Source organism: Pipra filicauda, unplaced genomic scaffold (assembly GCF_003945595.2).
Source record: "Pipra filicauda isolate LSUMZ 115617 unplaced genomic scaffold, ASM394559v2 scaffold12_size5214236_pilon, whole genome shotgun sequence".
Lineage (NCBI taxonomy): Eukaryota > Metazoa > Chordata > Aves > Passeriformes > Pipridae > Pipra > Pipra filicauda.
Window position 1 is genome coordinate 1,228,718 of NW_024103763.1, and position 25,926 is coordinate 1,254,643.

Genomic DNA, 25,926 nt, shown 5'->3' on the forward strand with positions numbered 1-25,926 from the left:
TGATTTCAAGCATTTGAGTACTCACTTTATGCAATGTGTTGTAAGTCTGAGATAATGAAATGACAGTAAGTTTTGGCTGCTCATAAATTTTTTAGCATCCTTTGCAAAGGAGGTGGGAAAGGCTAGGCAGGCCTGGGTTGCAATTAAAAGGAACATCAGAAAAACCCTATTGATGGGTAGTGGAGATGTGTCGTTTTACTCATTTATTTGGTTTTCCTGTACCACTAGTTTGCATTAGGCCTGATGTGGATTCATGAAATTTGAATGAGTTTACAATATTTTTCAGATAAGAGCAGTCCTTGCACAATAAAAAAAGAAAGGTAAGATGTAGTATTCAATTATGCAAGAATAGGGAGACAGTACAGAGCAGCTGACTCAAGACATACAGACTGAGTGTTGGACAATGCTGTGGTGCTGCAAATCTATCCTTTAATGATTATTTATTAAGAACAGTGAGCTCTCAATATGTGAGCTCTTTCTCTCTGGCTTCTCTTTAGCTGGATGCCATCAATAGAGGAAGGCTAACAACAGTGGTTTTGGGATAGACATATATTAGAAAGTGTGTTAGAGGCTACAAAATAATGGAAAATGGTGCAGGTGTGGAAAGAGTGTTGTTTTTACCTTTTCTGCGATGAAAACAGCATGGATTTGAATGCTGCTGTTGCTATTGATTCTTGTTGACTTCATTGAGAGATACATGCTGTCAGAGAAGTGGAGTTTGATTCTATGTGGCTAAACATTTAAGCAAAGCTGTCACTGGCTTTTCAAGGCAAAAATTCAATTACTGGGATTTTGACATCACTATCTATTTTCTCAGAATTATTTTAAGATCTGGTATCATCCTTGCGCTTTCCCAATATTCTTGGGTTTTTTCACTGTTTCTTCCTTTCTTTTGAGGGCATCACTCTGTTTTGCCTTATTTTTCTGCTTTTCCCCCCCCATTCCACTTATTTCTTTGACTCTTCCCGTCTTATGTTAATCTCTTTTCTCTCCCTGCATACTTTCTGTTCTTTCATTTGCCCCTTTTTATCTCCCCCATGCAAGCTCCCTCACTTTTACTTTAATAGGCCAGCCAAAAGCAGTCAGCAGTTTAAGCTGGCTTTTTATAGCAGTAAAGAAAATGAGCCTTTCCATTTGTGAATAAAAATATTCTTGATAACTTTGAATGACTCTTTCTAGCAGTTTGAAATGGTGAAAGAGGAAGTCATAGAATCATAGAATCATAGAATCATAGAATCGATTGGGTTGGAAAAGACCTCCGAGATCATCGAGTCCAACCCTTGGTCCAAATCCAGTCCATTTACTAGATCATGGCACTCAGTGCCACGTCCAATCTGCGTTTAAAAATCTCCAGGGATGGTGAATCCACCGCCTCTCTGGGCAGCCCATTCCAATGCCCGATCACTCTCTCTGTAAAGAATTTTCTCCTGATATCCAACTTAAATTTCCCCTGGCGGAGCTTGAGCCCGTGCCCCCTTGTCCTATTGCTGAGTGCCTGAGAGAAGAGACCAACCCCCACCTGGCTAGAACTTCCCTTCAGGTAGTTATAGACGGTGATGAGGTCACCTCTGAGCCGCCTCTTCTCCAGGCTAAACAACCCCAGCTCCCTCAGCCTCTCCCCATAGGACTTATGCTCCAGTCCCTTCACCAGCCTTGTTGCTCTTCTCTGGACCCGCTCCAGCACCTCAATATCCTTCCTGAACTGAGGGGCCCAGAACTGAACACAATACTCAAGGTGTGGCCTCACCAACGCAGAGTACAGGGGAAGGATCACTTCCCTGCTCCTGCTGGCCACGCTATTTTTGATACAGGACAAGATCCCATTGGCCTTCTTGGCCACCTGTGCACACTGTTGGCTCATGTTGAGCTTCCTGTCAATTAGTACCCCCAGGTCCCTTTCTGCCTGGCTGCTTTCCAGCCACTCTGTGCCCAGCCTGTAGCTCTGCCTGGGGTTGTTGTGGCCAAAGTGCAGGACCCGGCACTTGGCTTTATTGAACTTCATCCCATTGGAATCAGCCCATCTCTCAAGTCTATCCAGATCCCTCTGCAGAGCCCTCCTGCCTTCCAGCAGGTCGACACTCCCTTCCAGTTTGGTGTCATCAGCAAATTTGCTGATGATGGACTCAATCCCCTCATCTAAATCATCAATAAAGATATTAAACAGGACTGGACCCAACACAGACCCCTGGGGAACACCACTGGTGACCGGCTGCCAGCTGGATGCAGCTCCAGTCACCAGCACTCTCTGGGCCCGACCCTCCAGCCAGCTCCTAATCCAGGAGAGGGTACACTTGTCCAAGCCATGGGCTACCAGCTTTTCCAGGAGTATATTATGGGAGACAGTGTCAAAGGCCTTGCTGAAGTCTAGATAGACCACATCCACAGCCTTCCCCTCATCCACCAAGTCTGAGGTAGATGATTCTGCAAAGGCAAATGCTGTGGTGGATATTACATTCTACTTTCTGAAAATGTTAAAAAAGACATTTGATGGAGCTGGACACACTAAACATCTAATACAGTGTGTCTTGCTATCAAGTGCTGATAGCAACACAAATATTCCATTGTGTTCCATTACTGAACCCCTTAATTGTCTCCATTGACTCTGTATAATGTGATTATCAAAAGATTTGACTGGAAAAACAATTGTAGTCCTGTTCAAGCTTTCCTTTCTATTCCAAATTTGCTTGCTGAAGGATCTTGCCAGTTCTCTGTCATCATTTGGCATTCTCAGTGTGTTACATGACAGAAACAATGCCTGTTGTATTAGCTGGTCTGTCTGGCATTCCTAAACTTCAGGACAGAGGTGAATTGAAAGTTCTCCACACAAGCATTTAATTCTTGGTTTCAAGGAGCAGAAGGAGGGTTCCTCCTGTTGATCCATGTACTGTACCTGAAATGGGGGAGACTTCCAGTATGGTGGTAATGTCCTTCAGGTAGGAACTGTTAAAACAAGATTTGAAACTAAGGTCATAATCCTTTTCCTACCACTTGTGTACAAACCAAGTGTAAGCATTTACATAATACACAGTTGGATTTAATGGTCTTAAAGGTATTTTCCAACCTAAATGGAATCATTTAGGTTGGAAATCATCTTAGTCAACATTGTCATGATTCCATGACAATGTTGACTAAGAACAACTCAGCCAATGGAAGATAAAGAGGACATCAGTGGCAGAAATGGGATGCCTGGAGGAGTGCTTCTTCTGTTTCCCTGGTTGATCTTGCTTCACTTCAGCCAGTTAATTTGGAAAGTGGGAACTCGAGAGGGTCCTTAGTTAAGCTCTGGTGGTAATTCCCACTGGCCAGCCTAATCCAGATGCCCATATCGGATTCAGATGCTCAAATCAGGAGGTTAGCCCCTTCCATGGCAACAGTGGAGAGAGAGATCCTGCCGAGCTTGTTGAAAGTGGGACCTTAATTCAGCTTGAAGGAATCTTTGCCCCAAGGATAAAAGGAATTCAGTGGGACACTTGCTGCATGTAGGGATACGAAAACTGAATTGTGGAGAAAAGCAACTGCAGCGAAAACACACTCACCTAAGGCTGTGCTAATATAATTTTGAATAATGAATATGTGAGAGGAAAGCATTTTACTTTTAGATATCCCACAAAAAGAAAAAAATATCAGATAAATTATTCATTGTGAATTATTTGCATAGGCTGATAGGAACTCATTGAACACCGAAAGACTGATTTGCAAGAAAGAAATGGAGAAAGTATTTAATCTGGCATTTCTTGTCTCCTAAGCTTCCAATAACTGTCTATCCAGCAAATTAATTTGTCTTTCTTCTGCTGTTATTCTGTACTTCATGGACCCTCCTTATTCAATGTTTTATTGTAGAGATTTTCTGTGAGCCAAAGAGCTTGAATTTCACAGCTATATATTAAAGTGCATCAGAAAACAGTAGAAGACATCACATTTTCTCCACTTACTTGTGGCTCAATTGCTACAAATTTTTAAATTACCATACTTAAAAGTATTAGCAACAGATACATAAATCTCCTGGTTTTTTTGAACACATCCCAGACTCTACTGGCCAAGAATCCAGCTTTTACATTAAATAACACAACAAGAAATTCAGATGCCTCTGTTTCTGAATATACAATCTGAGCCAATTTAAAAGGACATAGCTTGTGGCAACTTAAACTGCTATATCATACTCAAGTTGGAAAACATTGGATTCTTGGAGAAAAAGGGCTGAATCAGTATCTAGGTTGTTTCAAGCAATTTTTTGTGTAACCTGTTCTTTAAACCCTGATAAAGATGATTCCACAGCCAGCCTAGGCAGCATATTCCCAGTGCATGCCTATTCTTGGAATTAGGATATTCAAATTGAATTATATTTGCTGTAAATTAAGCTGATTGTGTCTTGTCCCTTCAGGGGACAAAAGAAACATTTTATACCTGTTCTTCTTATATATCCTTTTCATACAGAAAAAGTGTTACTGTGGTTCTTCTCAAATTCGTCTCTCCTAAACTAAGCAGGTTTTCCTGCAGAAAGTGCATTTTCCTGACTCCTCATTCTCATTCGATTCCGTACTCTTTCCAAGGGTCATGCCCACAGCGTTCAGTTGAAGATTCATCACCTCCAAGGAGAACAGAAAAAAAAATGTCTTCCATGTCTTCTGTATGTGATTCTTTTAATAAACTGGGTAAGGATTAGATGTGTTGGCTTTGTAGCTTTGCCATTCTTTTTATTCACTGTGAAGCAGTGACCAAGTGCAACCTCTGATACTCTTCTGCAAAAGTGCTGTTTAATCACTTTTTCCATATTTTATGTTTGCACCACTGATTTCTCTTTCCCTTGTGGACTTGTCTTTTTTGAATTTCTTACAGTTGATTTCACATCATTCTTTCAAGGGTCTGAGTACGTTTTGACTCTGTTGTCAGGCTTCAAAATTCTGCAGTCCTTCCAAACTTAGACAGACAATGCTTTATTAATATACTCTCCTGTCCACTATCCATGCTGGTAGTAGTGAAAGCATTGAATAGAGCTGGCCCTGAACAGTCCACGTGGGATATGTCTGCTAAGGGTACCAGTGAGTGCACAAAATGTGAGCGTACACACACCTACACTGCAGATGTAGAGATGGAGTTGAAATTTGACATGATAATTCCTATTGTACCACAATTGCTCTGGGATTTGAACACAAATAAATTTCATAGTCACTTCTCTTTTGCAAAATAGTGCCATTTGACACTGTAATTGCTTTGTATTCAAAGCACAGACCAAAACTGCCACCACAAAAAACACTGTGATTCTGTAACCACTGGAAAAACTAATGATATGGCCTCTCCACCCATTGTACTTTCATTAAACTCACAGTACATCTTTTGTAAAAATTAGTAGCATGCTTGGCTTTTGCTCCCTCAGCAGTATTTTGGACATAAGTCATTAGATCATCTTTCTCTGTTTCCTGTGGTGTATTGAGGAAAGGAGAAAAATTATCATTTTGCCAGAATTATGGTTTGCTTTCCTCTGCCAATGGAAGTTGTGTTGGCTTAGGCTGTAGGGGAATGGACTGAGATCACCCTTTTGCATTGGAATCTTTTATGTGCGTATGTGTGAGATAAATGAGGATGAGAACAAGCAAGGAGAAGAGAAGGGGGGTGGCGTTGCAGGAGGGCAGGGTGCCAGGAAAATCTTTCTCTCAAGAAAGACCAAAATGTCCAGAAATGTGCGTTGTCACTCCTAGAGGAGAGGGGGACAGTCCTGCTGGAGGTCTGCAAAGCAGAGCTTTTGCATGTTATGGAGACTTGGTGGAATAACCCATGATTCCTTGGGCAAACTGGAAGGAGCCCGACTCTCTGCAGAGCTGTGCATCATCTCCCTGCTTTGAGGACATGCCAGAGATTTATCCATTCCCCAACCATAAGTGGAAGACCTGCTTCCCCTTTCCTCGGCTTTATGGCCAAGGGGAGATCCCAGACATTAGAAACCCTCTGGTGTTTCTTTACTGGCACATTGCTGGAAAAACGCAGTCCTTTAGCAGTGACCTAGTTAAGGCTCCTACTTCTGCAGAAATTTGGTGTTCCCACCTAGGCAGCTCCTAGCAAATCCCCAGTAAGCTGTTCCTTTTCTCTCCCACACTCTCTGGAAGGTTGTATCTCTCTTTTTGCAGGTGTAATTCAAAGAAGAACTGCATATTCCTCGCTAGTCATTGCTCGTTCCCCAGGCACTGACCGAGTCATTGCCTACCCGTCGGCCTCCTCAGGAAGTTGCATAATGCTGCAGAGACACAAAGGAGAAAGGGATATTTTTAAATGTGTGCTTTATTTTTTTTTTTTTTATTTTAAACTTGTATAAATAAATACAAAATGGCAAAGAGGTTCATGTTTACTAAACATTGCATTTGATTGTATGACATTACACAGTGTGTGTCACAATAGTTCACCTTGTAATTGTGTCCTTTTAGTTGTTGGTGCATAATTCTATAACTCATAGGATACAATTAGTCCTGAAGCTGCATCCAGCCACCCTTTTAGTGGAACCCCTGAGTGCTTACAATTGTAAGAGTGTATTAGGGGAGCCTTGAGTCAATTGGCCAAAATCGGGGAATTTCATAAGAGAAACCTGGCATAGCAAAAGGAGAAGGTAATGAGAGGTGCAGGATTCTTGAGAAAAGAAAAAGTAATAAAGGTTTGGAGCATTTTTATTTCTGATTTTCTTCCCCTTAACAGTTAACAGAAATATATTGGAATTAACAAAAGTCAGCAGAGACCACAGGTTCATTTAAAACGATTTTTTTTTCATGCTCACTGAGAGCAGGCAAATGGACAAACCTTGCATGATCGGTTTTTACCTGATGAGCTGGTTCATATTTTGAAAAGGGTAAAAATATACTCAACCACTTGATGAAATGCTGATTCTCCAGACCCACTTACCATCCTCACCCAGTGAAGGTCAACTGCCAAGGTTTTATAGACATTCTCTGGTCATGATTCGCTTGCTTGCTTCTTTAAATTGCACTCCATGTGCTTTTTCACATTCATTCTCTCATTCATTCTCTTCAAAAAGCTTGAATAGAACTACTTTCCCTTCACATTTAGAGCTTATTTGCCGGAAACAATTTTTCAATTCTGTTTGACCTGTTTAAAGCAAATTGTTTTCAGGTAGATCAGAATTTTGTATAGATTTTTCTCATTATTCTGTGAAATACATATATTTTATATGTATTTTAGGAATGGGGTAGCTGTAAAGGATGACCCTTGACTACTTGAGATCTACGAATGGCCACCTGAGTATGGTTTATATTTGCTCACTGGTTGAATTTATATTAATGGGAACTATGTCTAAAACAATTACAGATTTGAATGGTGTGTGAGCACCAGGGATCTGGTGACATTACACATAAGCCACAACAAGAAGTTAAAAAATGTAGAGAGGTTTTGGACTTTCACAATCTTTCCTGACTTTATTTTCCCTGGATCAGTCAATTCTGCATTCAAAACTGTGTTTCTAAACAAGTGCAATGTTTGCTATTGTTTGTATTTGCTACTGCCTTGCTGGGAAGCCCTATCTTCTCCAGTCACTGGAATTAGAGCTCAATACCTTCCTTCCCTTCATCAGCATTTTGAAAGAAGCCTGGTGGGTACATGTCTTACCAGCTAACTATTTATCACTTTATTTTTCCATAACACAATTTTATCCAAACACAGTTACCCCACTGCTCTGATAGTGGCCATACTGCTGTTCCCTGGATCTGTGATAAAGCAGACATTATAGAAGAAAGTCAGAAGAGATATAACTTTTCTCAGCTCACTTTCCACCTCTCCCCTCATGCAGTTTTTGTAAATGATTTTATATGCTTCAAGTTTATCAGACTCAATAAGACTTTCCTATCAGAACAAAGGTAAAAATGTGATTTTTTTTTTTTTAAAGAAAACCCTATCTTTTCTGTTGAAAATTTCAAATGACCAACTCCATCCACCTCTTCTCCCCTTCCCAATGCTTTATTTCCACTGGGCAACATGATTTCAATCCAGCTGCTATACTCTGCTTGGAGTATACTGAAAACCCATAGTTATTCCTGGCTTAGGAGTGGAATATTGAGCACCTTTTCAAAATTTTGTAGTGGAAAAAATGAAGCTCACAAAATCACCGGTAATTGAGCCTCACAAAATTAGCTGCCACTTAACTGAAATAATGGGACTTTTACTTGCTTTCCAATTCTCTCCGCTGTTGCCATCTTCATTTCCAAGTGTACTAACAGAGGATAGAGATGTCAGGTGTGGAAGCCTTCTGGGGTGAATAAAAGAGCTCATATTTAAGATCAGTTTGATCTAAACAAAATCTCTTTCACCAAACAAGTATCTCAATAAAACTTACAATATGAATCTCAGAGGAACTGCGTGGCACGAAGCCAAAGGCTGAGGGCTACCTAGCTTTGGAAAAGCATAAGCATGCCTGGATAGCATCCATAGCACATCTACATCTTAATGCATCCACAGTGTACTACAGAGGCAAATTTTTCCTAAAAGTTTTTAAAGTACACTAAAAATTTGAATGCCCTCTTTTGCACAGCTCTCCGATGAAGGAGTAATAAAGCTTTGCCCTGCCATGGCTCATGTATGGGCTGTTTCCTGTGCTGGTCTGTGCTCACCCCTGTGTATCAGGTCCTTTGTCAGTCAGGCGGTGTCAGAGGGATGATGTGCCTTGAAAGCAGACTGACAAAATGAAACTCAGCCTTTGCCTTCAAGGGGAAGAGGAAAACAGTTGCCTGGAATGTGGAATGTGCTGGCCCATGCTTTAAACAAGTTTTATTAGCTATAACTCCCAAGAAGCTGGTGGAGAGGTGTTGATGCACACAAAGAGTAAGTATGTCATTAAAGTATTTTTCCCATCATTTTTTTCCCATTTCTCCCTCACCCAGGTTCCACAGTTTAAAGCTCTGTTGGTTGTAGCTGTCAATAATTTAAAACTCTTACCTTATTTCTGGCCTGGTGCTGGAACAGACCACCTGAAGAGCTCTCTAGGGCTGTGAGTACATTTGAGAGCTTTTCTGTGTAGGTTTTTATGGAGTTCTCTACAATAAACTTAGGCATTTCTCACCTGAGTTGATTTTTTGTCTGCCTTGACTTTACAGTTTTCAATATGTATTTGTCATTTCTACCTGTGAAATGTTCTCCATGAATTTATTATTTGCTTCTCACTTCAAACATTTTGTATTCTGAGATTTTGGCTTTTGAAGCACATGCTGGGCAAAAAAAACCCCCACAACAACTCACTAAAGTTAGCAATCCTTTCCATAATTCTGAAGTCACATCTCTCAGCTCCACATTTCCCCTTTCTAAGCCAAATTCTTTTAACCTTTTCCTGCAAATTAGATTCTCCAGGCTTGGTGTCACCACTGACTGTGAGGCAGGAACTCTTCCTTTGATGGAGAGGTTTGGAAAGTGCTGAATGAGCAGCTTAAATGGTATTCTCTCTCTCTCTCTTTACTCTCCCCATTTCTGCAATTTCCATATTATAAATTTGCTGTGTGTAACATCTACAGAGATGGTGATATTAAATAGAATATGATGTCCTGACACTGAGCTTTGAATGCTTCTTCCTGCTACATCTAATAAAGTTATGTCACTCATATATATCAGAGGTACGTCAGATCAGCAAAATGCTGTTGGCATTCCTGTAAAAGTTGTTGTAGCCACTCTTCCAGTAAGATCCAAGAAACTGAAAGAAATGGCTCTCATGAGAGGGGCTAAGAGCAGGAATAATTAAAAAATTATAACGTGGACACTGCCCCCGGAGCCAACACCAGGAGAGGCTTGGCAGAAATCCACTTCTCTTGCAAAGAGGGGTATGATACACCAATTGGTAAAACTGTCAATATACAAGTCTGGAACAGCTTGCAATAGCATGCTGAGAGGAAAGAAAAGAGAGAAATTCAATTGAAGAGGGATGTTCTTGACTCAGGAATCACCTTAAGAGAGCTGGCATTTCCCACTTCTCGCTGCAGGTAATCTGCCTGAGGGCTCACTTTGTCCAGAAAGAAAATTGATTGCATTTTCAAAAGAAAAGAAAAGAAATCCTTCCAACACATGAGTATTTTATCAGGAAGGTATGGTTATTTCAGAACCAGTAAAGTCAGCTGCTCTTTTCTAAGTAATAGTTGCAGTAAAATGAAGAGTGAGGCTCAATTTGCCATTTCTCAGTAAGTTATGAGCCAGAATTCATCTGACCGATCTCTTTTTCTGTATGATATTGTTTATATATCATGTTAAAGTCTCCAGCTCTGGGCTCCAGATTAGATTACAGATGATATCCTCCTTTTATTCCAAAGCAATGAAGTACTCAATCTACATTTAAAATCACATAATTAGGCAGCTGTGAATTTTTATTTTCCTTATATGGACAGACCCTGCCTTTTATTAGACAGCCTTAATATACCTTACAGCTGCCAATCTTACAAACACTTATATAATTTCTCTCACTCTTCATTTTGCCTTAGACCTTCCTTCCTTTTGCAACACAGAAGTTTTTTACATGATCTTTCCCATCCTCCTGACACAATAAAACCTGAGTAGTCTCCTTTCTCAACAGCATTTCTGCAGGAAGCTTCTTTGTTCCTAAACCCCTTACCAACTTCTCTGTTGCTCCTCCCCTGCTGATTCATTACTAATTTCAGGACAGCTAAACTATTCTTCCTACCAGCTTTCAAGTATGTTTCTAGGTTGGCTTTTCCTTCTCTTTATACAGAGCCAACTTGAGTTGGGCGTATAAGAAATACATAATTGGTATGGGGGTGTATGCACTATATATACATTAGTGGGGCATCTCATTTCTCTGATTATAGCTGACAAATATAAAATCATTTTTCACTTGTAGCATCAAGGAACAGATTGCTTATTATGAAATATAATCAGTATGTGAAGGCATGTTTTTTACAACTTGTGTTTTCTGGCATCAGTTTGTTTGTATACATTTAAAATTTTGTTTCCAGCAAACTTCACCTGTGCAACTCAGTAATTTCTAGAAAGATAAATGTCAGTCTTGCTCAAAAGTATGCCTCCTCACAGAACAGAGCATATTTCAGAGGATTGAATGGGGTCAGAAAGAATCAGAATGGAATATTCTACATTCATTTCTAACATAAGCTATTCTACATAGTCTGGACACCCAGCTAAAGCCTTGAACGCTGTTCTTAGATTTCTCATATGTATAAATTTTCAAGTGGACTTTTTTTTTTCTGCTGATGCACTGTTAGATTTCTTATTCCCTGGTTCTTTTTAGCTAGGTGCTCGGCATACATTTCAGTTATTCTCTGCCAGCAAACTGAAGTCAGAAAAAAAAAATCTTGTTCTTCTCAACAGTATTACCATCAACCTTTACATATTTAAGTGATATTTACAGGATGAATGTAAACATTAGCACACTTCACTGTTTTGGGTCTGCAATTCTGCCTAGTTTCTGCGTGCAAATTAGCTGTACAAATAAGGAAATGTGGTATTTTGGGATGAAAATATTCTGATTTGTATGTAGCAGTGTAAGAATTGCATGTGGAATTCAGAGATGCTGCTCACGAATGTTTGTTGGGCTGAACTGTATTCCCTGATAACCTAAAAATCAGATTTAACATGCCTCTACTTTGAAGGTATACATACAGATGAATTTTCAGAATAAAAAGTGCTGATTACACATTTGGAAAGCCTGAATTTTGTAAATTAGATCTATGGAGAATTGCATGAAGGAGCTCTTGCTAACACCAACGAGGCACACCAGCCTGGTACGGCAGTTTTGCTCTTTGGGTTCCTGTGCCATGCTTAGACGTAGCCTCTCTTACATTACATTAGCAATAAGAAAAATTGATATAATTTGAGTTTCAATTTCAGACAGAATTTTTGTCAACAGTGCTTGTGGATTCTGAATTTAAGGCAATGTGAGAAAGAACAACTGAAAGGGACAAGGCCAGGAGCTGTAACAGGTGACAGGAGTCACCTTTAAATTGCAGACCCAAACTTCCCCTTAAAATAAAGTGGTCAAAAGCCCTTGGCAGCCCAAACCCACCCGCTCTCAGGCCTGCTATTGTTTTCAGTGACTTGGGCTTGGATCTGGCTCACCTGCTTTTTACAATAAAGTAAATAATATCTCATTGCTACAGCCAGATGTGACAGAGCATCTGTGATGGTCACCCATGTCCCTTGGTGCATTGGTTTGGTTCTGCATCAAAGCAATTGGTCCAGGTGGGCCTATAGGGGTGCTGCTCCTCTTCTCCAAAACATTAGGGAAAAACTGTAAATGGGTGATCTCTCTGGGTATGGGAAGATGGTGGAACATAGTCATCAGAAGATCCTGGGCCAGCAGCCGTGGTTCTGCTGGTGGGAGAGGTAGGTCTCTCAGTGATGATGGGGCTTCCTAAGTTTGTGGATGCTAAGGTCCTGATAAGAACATTTTTAATAATAGTATTTCTGTTCAACAGTAATACTTCAGATCTACGTACCTACCAGATTTCAGTAGGTCTAGTTGTTGTCTGAGGAGATAACTCTAAGTTTTTGATCAAATCAGTTGGAGATTTTTACCTTAGCTGCTGCTTTGCCTGCTCAGATTGGGGTTTTGATGCTGGATTGTCTAGGAACCCCCCAAAAAAGGACTTAGGTCCCAGAAACATGGAAATTAATAGATGGGGAATGCATTTTCCCTGTGCTTGCTGCCAAGCAGTGTGCACCCTGGAACAAGAGGGGCTACTGGAGAAGCAGTGTGCCCATTATCTTTTGGGTGTTGCTGGCTCTATGCTGCAGCAGGTGCCCCTGAACTACTCTGCCATCCCTCTCTGAGGGGAGTTGGAGAGGACGCACATTCTGATTATTTGGGTTAGGTCAGGAAAATCAGTTTGTTACGCTGGTGATGGCAAGGGATTTCTGTAACAGTTTGGGAGCACAGGAAGCAAAGAGAGAGACAGCCATTTTATTTCAGGCTTATGCTATACATTGAGATTCATTATACAATTTTCCCCCTAAATTAATACAAAAATAGTAAAAATTGGTTAAAAAAAAGCCCAAAAGAAACCCCTTGACATCTTGCAAGCCATTTATTTGACGCGCAGGTTAAGACTTCTTGGAGCTTAAATAACCTAGAATTGTTTATATTGATCTATTCTTTTCCCTTTTTCCAAAATTATAAAAAGGTAATGACTTGCAGAACGCCAACACCATCAGAACAATTTGTGCCTGAGAAGCGGCTGCCCCAGGCAGGCGCTCATGATGCTGAGGTGCCCTCTCTCCAGGCAGGAAGCTGTGCCAGGACAACCACAGGGCAAACGGTGGCCTGTCAGGGCACTCACTCTGCTCCAACCCATGCACCATGGACAGGAATATATGTTCAAATCCACTCTTGGGATACTTCTGCCACATCTTTCTCAAAAAAACCCAAACAAACCAACCAAACAAGAAATTCACCATTGCACTTTCCTGGCAGCGGATGGGTTTCACAAGGGCTCCCTGGGGGCCCATCCCCACCACAATTTAGAGCTAAAGCTCCTCCCTGTTCTCTAGTAAGACTGGGGAGGAGGGATAAAGTTGCCCCCACCCCTGCACTGTGTTGGGGTCACTGGGGGTGCCCTGCCACAATGGTGTAGTGCCTGGCCATGGGTGGAAGATGCTTCCTACCTTTGGGGAGGGGAAGGGGCTCTCTCCCCTCCCTGCCTCCTTCTCATCAGAACTGTGTGTACCCCAGGAAGGCTTACTTATTTCACAATATTTATAAGAAAATAAATGACAAGTACTTTTAGTGATAAATGTAAGGAAAAAGCCATGGAAGAAATACTTTGTCCCTACATAGCTAATTGTACAATTTGACTTGTACGGATCTGTGTTTTAACATGTGCAAAGGCAGGGGAGAAAAAATCTCTGGGTAATTCTTTCCAACCAAGATCTTCCAGAAAGTGTTCCCAGAGGGCTTGTGCCTTACCATGCAAGTCCTGGTTCATCAAAACCCAGGAGTGCTGTCCCAACATGAGGCATGGGAGGAGTGAGCCATGCCCACATAGGAGCTAGCGCACTCTGCAGGCTGTGCATCTCCGGGAAACACCAGGCACGGCCGTGGGATGGGGACAAGGGCAATGGCACCACCACAGCCCCTGGTCTGGCATCCCCAGTGCCCACACAGCAGTGTTGTTCCAGCCCCTCCTGCACTCCCATCCAGTTGCCAGCTCCCAGCCATGCCAGAGGTGCTACTGGGGCCCACAGCAAATCCGCAGCGAACTCCTATTAACTCAGCTTCCCTTCCCTGCATCTCCCTTAACATGCTACCTGCTTCCGAAGTAAACAAATAGGAAAAACCACCATTTTGCTAAGTCTTGAAGTAACTGGTTCTTCTATCACAAAACCCACTTGCTTTGCTGGCTCTCAGTTTTTCAGAGAAGTCACAGTCTTTCTTCTGATTCCCCTGATCTCTGCCCAGTCATGCCATCGCTTTGTTTTGTTTTCCCTTTGAATAAAAATAAAGAAGGTGTTGGCTGAAGGGGGATTTCATGGCTCACAGGAGGATAGTCAGCCTAGAGAAAAGCATTTAAAAGTACACCTTTCAATTTACAGTACATGTTTTACCTGTATTCAGTGCTGGCTCAGAAAGCTTTTGAGAGCAGATGCAAATCCTCTCGTGGTTCAACATAACCTCAAGCCACTTTGATACTGTTTTCCCTCCAGATTCACACAGTTGACCATGGTAAGTGTATTTGCTTGTCTTTCGAAAAGAACCTCTTTTTCTTTGACAGACAGGTTTTTCTCAACCTTCCAAACTCTAATTTTAATCTAACTAGAACACTTTCATATTTCTGCTTTGGGCAGCAAATTCTGCCTTCATCAGTTAATTTTTATAGTGTAGTTATTCCAACTCTACCAAATTTTGTCTCTTCTTTTTTTCCCTCCTGTTAGAATACTTGTAAATTGAAAGTGGACTTCTACTAAGACATTAGAAATTATGTTACAAGAAAACTGGACTGATCTTGAGGGCCATTTGCACGTTGGTTGGCTCTTTTTCCCCATGCTTACCCTGTAATTAAAAATAAATTGTACACCATACCTTACTGTATGGAATTTTATGTTTGTAGAAGATACATGTGCTCAGTGGGCCACAGTCCTAGATAGTCTTGTCAGCCTTAGCTAAAACTTTCACTGTTAGATTTTAATCAGTGCCTGACAGTGTACAATACCCTGTTCTATACTGAATTTATAAAAAAATTGGGCAATCTATACTGCAAACAAAACCACAGTGATACCTGGGCTAAAAAGCCACTTAAGAGTATGACAAAAATCTGCTTAAGCCTAGGTAGTCTTCCAAAATGGAGGTTCACCAGTAAAGGCAAACTCTTATGCACAGTTAGCCACTGGAAGCGCTTTGGACGGAAACAGAGCACAGCATCTGCACCTACTGATCAATCGGCGCAGGGAGGACCAACTGATTTTGGTGAAGATAGTTGCTTCAGAGGAAAAAGTCGAAGGGGATAAAGGCCAAAGTGGCTTAGCATAGTCTGAAACCTTGAGAACACGCTGTTTCTGGTTCATGTTGAGGTATTCAAGCTACCTGTAGAGAAGGAATATTTGGTGCATCCCTCAGACACATCAGGATTCAGGCAGAAACCTCACCGACCCAGGATGAGTGCACCTTGGATACTTTCATGGCTTTACCTTGCCAACCCTGGAAGGGGGGAATGAAATGGCAGCCTGAGGTGAAACACAGTGAAAAATATAGGTAAGTTGGTTTTGGCTCTGATCTGGGTTTTCTCTCTTTTGGGGATGTTTCAGTCTCCTGCCTGTCCTGTCCCTGTGTAGAGAGGGGCATGGCTCCTCTTCTCTGACCCAGTTCAGGGCAGCTAGCAGGAGTTACTAGTTATTGGACAGGGTAACATGGCACTGGGGGGAACTGCTAGGAAAGGAATATGCCCTTAAAAAGATTTTTTAGGAAGGAGCTGGACAAACATCCTTCAGAAATGATTTAAATGCTGTTGACTCTGCCTTGGGGCAAGGGGGTGGACTGCCTGACTTCTCACCCTGCCTTCTTGGACACCCAAGCCTGTTCTGCAGTCATAGGACTGCCTCCACATCCTTTTTCTGACAGGTTTGGAGATATAGGAGTAATTTTATCCCTGGTTTTATCAACTTTCTTGGAGATCTCTGAAGGCCATACATGCTGAAATTTAAGGAGAGGCCTCTGAAATTAAAAGCTTGTCTTTGGACATCTCTTTAAAGACACTCCTGTCTACGCACAGCAATTAGATGTTAAGATGTTTATGGTAACCACCTTTGTGTCTGGTGTTTGCAAGTAGATAACGTGACGGATAGCAGAGGTGTAAAATTAGTGTTTGCCATGTATTTCTCTCTGCAGTGTAAAAGCAACCTCTTTCACACATATCCCATTTCCAAGTATTCCACAAGTCAGTACATTGCTGCAGAGGAATTGCAATTCCTCTGTAACTCTCAACTAATTTGCTAATGCCCTCAGAAGTTTAAAAGCCACTGCAGCTTCTTGTTGAACAGGCAGGAGATAGGGTGACTCTTCTTTAAATGAAATTGTGATAATCACAGAAAATCTATAGTGAAGTATATTTAATGAATAATTTTTGGCTGGAAAACATAGCCCCAAGCCTGACTCTAAAGAAAACAGGGGAAACAGATCTTTTTCCTAGTCTTACATTCATTTGGCTGTCTTCAAGGTGTCCACCTGGGTTCTGCCAAGGCTGAAGTTGTTGTTACAGCTTCCCAGCTGCTACCGCAGCAACTGTTGTTTATTTAAGCAAAGATCCTGTGCATTCCTGGACACAGCTTCCTTTCTTCTGGTCAGAGGAGGGATGTATCCAGGGGAAAGTAAATGTTGCCAGCTGCGCTGCTGACTTTTTTTGCTAGTGAGCATGTAGCGTTTTGCTTCAGGGCAAAATATCTGATTATCTTCTTTTCTGCTAGGAAGAATGCTTCAGAACTATCTCTTTGCTTGAAAATTAACATTCACTCAGTGGCATTTGCGGGTTTCGCACAGGGTATTAGGGGGTCACTGGGACTGGATGCTAAAGAGATGTTTCATGCAATGAAGCATACCCTGGGTTTGTGACCACAGACGTGCTAATGACCGTGCAAGTACCACAGGCAGCTTCCCAAGCCACAGTGCTCCCAGTGGTCCAAGCCTCATGGCTCCTGCAATATCCTTTCCCCTCCACATACTGTCACTGAAGCAAACCTTATGCCAAGTGCTGAAAACTTTTCAAGTACTCTTACTTTCCGGATGAGCTGCAAAAAGGAATCTGGCTGTAATACATTCAACTTGCACCACAAAGCAACAGTCCATATATTCATGAGACCACCCAACACACCAGTCAGCTTCCTGATACCAGGTTTTCACAGGCAATGTATAGTCGGAATACTCTCAGCAAAACCTACAGAATTGGCTTACATATCCCCACTGGGGTTCAACCACATGATAAAACCTTACAGTAATGAGCCTGTCGCTCTTAAGGGTGGAGGGGGCAGAGGAGGAAAGAGATGCTGCTTTATCTGTATTACTCCACATCACAGATGCTGACAGAATTATTGATTTAGAACTCACAGCTCCAAAAAGACTCAGTAATGTAATCTTTTTAAGTTTTTTTTTTTTCTTTTTTCTCTCAGAAGTGATGTTTTCAATAGGCCCCTTAGATATGGGCTCTTTGGGGACATTGTTAAACTTGTTGCTGCTAAACCACAGTCCCAGCCTTCGGTTTGTTCCACACAACTCTCACGGTCTACTGTCTCTTGGAAGAGCCCATAGCTGTTAAGGTCTATTGCTTTACAGGTACTCTAGGAAGATTGAGGGATTAAGTTATACATTATGTAAAACTACCCACTAATCCTCTTAGTGTGCATTACCAGTGAATGGCCTGAAATAGGCTCTCACTAAAAGAGCCCTAACATTCACTTTCTTGATGACATTTTAGTATTTGAGGTTTGTATCATGGATTTTGGTGCTGAAATATTCAGTACACCATCTTCTATCTGCTGCTAGATCCACTCACATGTCCTCGTAGAGTGCTAAAAAAATTGCAGTTGGTAAAGCAGATTACATGTTTAACTAGTAGCGAGACATGTATAAAATAGAATTATATATTTTCTAGAGTGACAGAGTCACCTGGATTTTTTGTTCCTTTTTTTTTTTTTTTTGTTCTTTTTTTTTTTTTTTTTTTTTTCTTTTTTGTTTTTATAAGAAAAAGAAACAGCTATAAAACCATGATTAAAAATGTTACAAGGGGTGATTTCCATTTTAAAATAATGATATTTTTAGAAAAAAAAGAAGTGATTTATAACATAAAAGTGTTTGGAAAGCATTTGGTTGCTGTGTACTGCCTTCTTTCCCAGTACAGTTTGCTATCTTTTATATAGTCTTGCATAAATGTTTAGATTAGGGGAGAAAAGAAAAATTAAATGTGATGGCTAAGACTTATAAGAGCTGACTCACTGACTTGAGTTATTGCTGTGCAGAAAGTTTGTAAAGCCTTTACATCCAGCGAACATTTAGTGCTACTTCAGCCTTGACAGTTGACCTTTCAATATGATTTGGTTTAGCCACAATAATTGCAGCATCTGCAGTACAGGCGATGCAGATGACTGCTTAGGAACCCAATTGCTCTCATTAGATCTTACTTCATGCATCTAAAATTCAACTCCCCTTTGCATGTGTGTGAAAATTGAGCAAGGTACAATCCCCTGGCTCTTTTCTTTTTTTTTTTTAATTTATTTTTGATTTCTCCCATAATTTTGAATATTCCTGGATTTAGTTTAGAGGAGGGAGGGAAAACTTCCAAACTCCTTCCTCTCCCCAGATATTTAGTCAGTACTGGTTTCTTTTCTTTTTTTTTTTTTTTTTTTTTTTTTTTTTCAGTAAGACCTCGTGTAAAAAAGCAACCAACAAATCAAGTTAGACTGTTGTAATTTGGTCAACCACTCGGGTGCTATCCATATCCACCATTTCAACACACTCTATTTCCTCACGGTTTTCAGGATTCTTCTTTTCTTTCCTCTTCTTCTTGGAGGGTGGCAGGAAAGTCAGTATCACAGGTAAAATGGCAAAGCAGTGAAAGAAGGTGACTAATGCTATTAAAAACAAGCACCTGAACAGTGTACGGGTCAGATTTGAAGGCACAGCTGCAAGAGGAATCAGACCAACAATATAGCAGAGGTAGCTCTGCAAAATAGCTACCCCATGCACTTCCAGGGCATTTTTCACCCATTTAGTTCTTGTGAGCTCTTTGCCCAGGACAAAGGTTGATAACAGTGGAGCACAGTTGTCAATTGTATAATTAATTCCGTAAATTAAGCACAACACAGAAATACAATCTAGTTCCACTTTCCACAAGGTCATAAAACCTATAACTCCAAATTCAACCGAGGCAACAGTTAGAGTGAGCCAGACATTGATCAGAGAGTCTGCGACCAGGAATGCAGAGAAGAAGAGCAGAAATAAAGCACTAATGCAGGAGTTTTGTAAGGGGGCTCCTACTGAAGAGGCATAACGATCCATGTACACAAATGATGGATTGAAAACGATGAATTTCACCTTGGAGGTGAGAGAGAGCTTCCTCAGGGTCTCCAGGAGGTCATAAAGTTCTTCCCTCTTGGTTTCCATTGTCTTTGCCACCAAGAACATCCTGGAGGCCACAACATCAACTTCATTGTTGTATTTCTTGGAGAAGATGATATCCTCTGAAAAATGGGCAAACTCAGGGGTCTTCAGGAAGGAGTTCCTCAACATATCAGTGAAATTCTTCTTGGGCAATCCGGTAGATACGTTGAGTTTCCTAAGGTAATTTAAGTAGCTTTCGAACCAAGATATCCTCACAAAGCCCTTGGTATACTCCAGCACGTCCTCCTGGACACTGGTGTTCCAGTACTCGATTGACTCGTAGATGTAGAACCCAATCACTGGGCTGTAGTTACTGAAATACTTCTGCTGGGCAGTTGTATACTCAATGGTTCGTGTCGCAGTCGCTACGATGTTGCTCAGCTCTGACCCTTCACTGACCTGCAGGTAGCCCATTAAGGCAAAGGAAATATAAACAAGGTAAAAGAGAACTACAAAAGGTTTGACATAAGTGTTTGTTATCCAGTCACAATAATAGCGTTTCAGGAACCACACCAAAAGATGACTCTCGTAAGTGTTCGTTTCCTCTGAATCATCTGTGTCCTCACTGAATTTGGCTGTCAGAAGAAACCTATACCATGCAGGCTTCTCTTGCAATACCTCTGGCTTTGGTACCTTTCTGCAGAAGATACTATGCTGGTAGTTGTTTTCTATGTAGCCAGTAAACACCAGGCTGGAACCGTAAAAGGAGAGTACATAGAGGTAGTTGAAGAAAATTGCAATACAGGAATTGCAGCAGAAAATCCTGGCTGCTTCAATGTTAGTGAAGGGACTGGCACCTATTCCAAAAGTGACCAGGTACATGGCAGTGGTGAGAGAAAACGAGAGCATGGAGTCTGCAAATACGGCTGCAGTCCTCTCTTTAACGTGTTGGTCTTCTCTAGTTTTTCTCCAGGAGGACAACATTTCAAAAGTCCCATATAACCCATGACCTACAATAGAGAACAAAGTGAGCGTTTAAAGTACTTGAATCAACACGTGGAAAAATGTAATGTGGACATGCTGAAAACTCAAAGATGACACAGCCATTACCCGTGCTTGAAGGAAACGTCCTGCAGAAGAGAGAAATGATTATGGAGGTGTGAGCCACACGAATGCATTCGCTACCTGACTAGCAAGCCTTACTGCCAGAGCTTGAGAGTTCTACATCACTGAGATTCATGGGTTAAAGAAAAACAATTCTTTTTTCTGGTTGGCTGTTTCATTTCATTATTTCGGAGTGCCTGTGATGGAAGATGCTTTCAAATTAGTTTTTCCTGGTGATGGTATCTGACCTGTGATGAAAACAAACAACTACAATCTGAAGTGCCTATGCAGGAAGCAGAGCAGTAGTTGGCTGCTTTGTAGAAAATCTGTAAAAAATGGAAATTCCATATAAGCTGAAAACTGTCAATTAAATTAGTCACTGATTTGTCCACGTCCTGTACAAATCTTCTGTCAGGAAAAAGAAATCCTAGAAGCAGGACAAAGAAAGCACAAATAAATTTTAGAGATGCAGAGTGGTAGAGCTGATACAGAGCTGCTTAAGGCATTGGTCTTCTTTATTTATCTAAGGGCTTGTAAAAACAAATACAGCCATATTTTCCTTGGCAATGCCTACATTTGATAATGTATTTAATTGACTCTTAAAATGGATATACCATTCACGAAAGGAAATTAAGATCTGCTGACCTAAAATCCTGTGTTTAACCCCCAAGTGCAGGTAAATCAGGAAAAGTATATGGTTTTATCTTAATCCTTGGTTAGTTGTCTTCCTCTTAGAGTTTCTATTTTGTGACTGATAGTCAAGACGCATTTGGAGGACATAGACATCTGCTCTTTCATAGTAGACCTGAGCTGGGAACTCAGCCATTGACCAGCTACCAGGTGAGAGGGGCTGAGGTAAAAGTAGGCTGATGATTTACAGAGATGAACAGAATATAGTCTTCGTAGCACGCCTAAAATGTAAGACTATTTTCTCATAATAATTCGTATGAAGTTCATCTTTACTTAACAGACTCCTTCCATCTAATCCAACCCTCTTTGCTGCCTTTTAATTCCTCCTCCTCGTTCTTTTGCATGTTTTGCTGTCACCTGTCTACCTCTCTGGTCTGCTCTTAGATTATCTTCAGAAATTCCCAACAGCTGTGTTTTGCTCTTACCCATCTTCCCTCATAATCAGTGCTAAATTAGTTGCTGATAACACTGAAGTGTAATCACTGGACTTTTGAAACTGATGCTCCAGTCAAGCAGGTCAAGGTAATTCATAGATCTCTCTCAGAATTTCAGGCTGTCTGCAGAGTACCAAAAGTGCTGTATCAGCTCTGTTCTCTCCACCTGTAGACAATTATCACTTCTGCTACAAGGGCTATAAATAGCCGTCAAGAAACCTCAGATGAATCAGGTATTCTGGAAACTGGAAGACCATGGGATATGTTAGGGGGTTGGAACTAGTTGATCTCGAATGTGCCTTCCAACCCAAGACATTCTAGGGTTCTATGATCATGTTTATTCTTAAATGCATCATATAGGCTAAATATTTACTTAACTTCACAAAATAACCCTTTTGTGGTCAGCACCTTTTACTGGAGAGGCAGTTGTAGCTGATTCACTCCATCCTTCCTGAAATCCAGATTTTAACAGATGACAGAGCTGGCACTCTGTTAATGCTGAAAAGAATAGGTATTTTATAAAGAATTCACAATACAGAGCTCACGAGATAATAGGACAGCTGATGTATCTCCTTATCACCGGGTAACAAAGCCTGCACTCTCATGTATATCAGATATTTTACCTATTTTGTTATTTAGAGTCACGGCATGGACCTTGAATGTCCAATTTGTAGCAATATTACGGTCCTGGTTTTGGCATTCATCTTAATTTTCCCAAACAATGTTTTACAGCTGCTTTCAGAGGCCAGGTCGAGACTGTCAATTTGATAACTAGCACTGTGCCCCCTCTTAAAGCTAATGGGGAATACTGGAACTCCCCAGACATAAAATCAAGCAAAAAGCACAATCAGTGACTGGCACCCCGTTGCTAATTATGCTTCAAATAGTTATGTTCTAGGCTCAGTAGGGAAAGCTATTAAGCTTGCTTTCAGTGTGTTCTTTGTAAAGACAGACTGACCTTTATTTAAATGTAACTGATCACTTGCCAAAGCAGAGAGTGAGAGGTTTAATCCATTTATGGCTCCCATAAGTCCTGCAGACAGGCTTCTCTGAGAATTTCACATGGCATCATATGCATTAGCTTTGAGTGAGCAAAACAGAATAAAATGAGGTCATTGAATATTACAAATTACTTCCATCATGAGCTTTAGCTATAGCATGCTTTTGTAAAAAAACCCATTTCAACGTTAATAGGCTCTTGCCTAAAAATACTCAAATAGTCATATTAATTTGGAAAGCCTTTGATTCTGCAATGAGAGAAAGAAATTAGAGCTAGTTAAATATGATGCTAAACATGACTTTCTAACAGGTATAAGATTTTGGATAATGTCTGATAACATGATTTCCAATACCACACACTTTCTTTAAGTAGGAAACATAAAACCACACTTTGCTGATATATAGTTTTCAAGACTACCCTAAAATGGAATCTGATTTAGAGAACTGCTCAAGTAAATGCATGAAGAGGCGTCACCGCATGTGCTCCACAAAGCCAAGAGAAAAATATTTGGATACTCTTCTATTTTAGGATAGGTTCCTTTTGTTGTTTGCTACACAATCTGTGTGCTAGGAATGGGTATTTTCCTTCAATTGTACAGTTTGTGATTTCTCTGTCCACTTGTATAATAGCTACAGAATTATCATTTACCTTGAGGAGGATATGCCTAAATGAAAGTTGCACACTTTTTGCATCAGCGGCACTACTGACCTGACCAGTATCCTCTGAGAAGAAAATTAGGCCGCAATTCATGCACAAACCAGGCATGGCAGTCAAACGATTAGCTGTATTTAGCTAGGATGGGATTTACTTAATTTACTCCTCTAAATACTGAACGTAAACACAACTTGGAGTAGCAATCTCCAACACTGTCTAACTCACTGATGCTCATGTAAGTCTAACCCACTGAGATTAGAGCAGATACCTCCATGGAAGCATTTTGTGAGAATTTTTTTCACTTTTCTGCTATTTCAAAGTTTCCATTTTTTTTCATTCATAACCAATTTGCAGTAATTACCTCTATTTCTCTAACTGGTAATATGTCTGCTCTACATAATATTAATGAGAAGAAGGCAATTTTTTCCTTGTAAATAAATTCTGCAATTGCTTTAACTGATTTTCTCTTTTTAATAGAGATTTAGCCACAAATCTGCAATCATTTAGAGCAATTTGTTCATTATTCACGGTCATTCAGTAAATAATAAATATGATCTCAAACAGCTAATGGGCTACTGGAGATCTTTTCCTGTTGACATTTACTTTTATGATTCACTGGTCATGCCCTACAGTCAGGCTGCACAACCATGAGCTAACAAGGAGTACACAGAAAGACAGGGTATTTTTAAGAAAAAGGGGTTCAGAAGGGGCAAAGGAAAACGTTAAAGGGATAGGAGAAAGGTATTGGATAAAATGGGGATCAAACGTTTTTCCTTATTCTCTTTTTCTGCTACCTAGCATTTAGGAGATACTCCTACCATGTCTTGGATGACTGGGAACAGACGTTCTGGCTTTTGTAGTCAAAGAAAATAAAGAAGATAGTTACTGTTAATTCCGAGGAGCTTATAGTTTTTACATGCTGAGGTGGACTACCTTTAACTTTAGAACTTAATAATAATACCACCAACTAAACCAATCACTTGGACCTAGCTTAAACACAGCACTTTTATGAGTAGCCTGAAAATGCTATAAAAAGTTTCATTTTCCTCCTTCAGAATCAAGCCTTGCAATTACACATGCTCTGCAAAATCAATGCAGAGCATGCATGAGGAAAAAAAAGCCCTTGCAGAAAGTTGTGAAAACTAAAGCAACATTTCCTCTTCTTTAAAATTATCAAATTATTTACCTAATTTTAAAATACTACTTAGGTGCAGGCACTGAAACTATTCTTTTCAGTACCATTTTAAAACCTCAAAAAAGAAATGCATCCTTTCCGGTTAAGTGGTTGCTCAAGGGGTCTTTACGAATGGGCATCGGCAGCCCAGGCTTAATGTTGGCTCTGCTCCTGACTGGCAAACTGCAAGACCAAAGCAGAGAGGGGTAAAGGGATTTAAGCAGCCCCAGAGCTTGTGAGAGGGCAGTAAAGTGACCTCCTGGTCACTGCAGTCAAAGACCAGTTCTCTATTCATTTGGCTTAACTGCTTCCCTGAAATAAGGGCTGTTGCCTGCTTTTTTGTTTAAAGATTATGGGATATGTTTGATTTTGCACTAACATCATGTTAAGTTTTGATCTCGTGAAGATTAGGTTTGCATATTCAAATAGACTTCTGGAAGAGAAATTAAGGTGAATGGCTGAGAATAATGTTTTGGTTCCTCTTTTTGCAGTTTTACCTACCTGTGAAACTAGACAGTAATAGTACACTCTAGGTCTTGCTTTTTTTTTCCTTACTGTTTTGAAGGTTGTATGTCTCTGTATGTGCTTGATACTTGAGTAAAATCTCTCTGAATAAAGCACCACTTACAGGTTGTGAAGTTCCAGCCTTCTGTGTGGAAGGTAGCATTTCAGGGGTAATCAATTTTATTAATCCCATTTTAACGCAGAGGTGCACAAAATGCTAATAAAGATTGATCTCCACCTCAGTGAGGCTGAAGGCTGCACCAGTACATATGTTGCCCATTAACTGCCAGAATTAAGGCCAATAAAGCATCAAACTGTCTTCCTAAGGGGGCAGACTTCTCTAGTGGCAGAGCTGAGTTAGGGGGTGTTTCTCCCTTCTCAGGCATTAGTTCCCCTCTCTTACTAAAGTTTGCTGCTCCCACGTGGCTACTAACTAAAGGAATGGTTGGGATTAGAAAGCAGCCTTTGTTTTGTGTGTGGTTTTTTTGTTTGGGTTTTTTTGTTTGTTTTGTTGTTGTTGTTTTGTGTTTTGATTTTGTTGTTGTTGTGGTTTTTTTGTTTTGTTTTGGGTTTTTTTTGTGTGATTTCTTTTTTTTTTTGAGGGTTACTTTTAAAACTGAAATCTTTTCCTGATGCTGATGGCACAAAAGACTGGCTGAAATGGGGAATGAGTCATGGTAGGATATATGGGAGCCTTGTAAACTGGGTAGGCAAAAATTTGAAGTGGAAGCATGCTCTAATGGAATTATGGAGGTTAGGTATGGATTTTGATTTAAGGTTTTTGCTTGTATTGTAATGGATGCATCCTTGTAAGCTATCAGTTCATCTGGACAAATGTTGTCCT

At 40.6% G+C, this 25,926-nt stretch overlaps 1 protein-coding gene across 1 annotated transcript in view; it reads right to left on the reverse strand.

The window, feature by feature from the left end:
• Positions 1–6,637: 6,637 nt before the first annotated feature.
• Positions 6,638–25,926, reverse strand: part of PTCHD1 (patched domain containing 1) — a 46,333-nt gene continuing 27,044 nt past the window's right edge. The window contains exon 3 of the mRNA XM_027731122.2: positions 6,638–20,532. Within this exon, the coding sequence (XP_027586923.1) occupies positions 18,878–20,532 (1,655 nt within the window). The 3' untranslated portion in view covers positions 6,638–18,877. The remainder of the gene's footprint in view (positions 20,533–25,926) is intronic.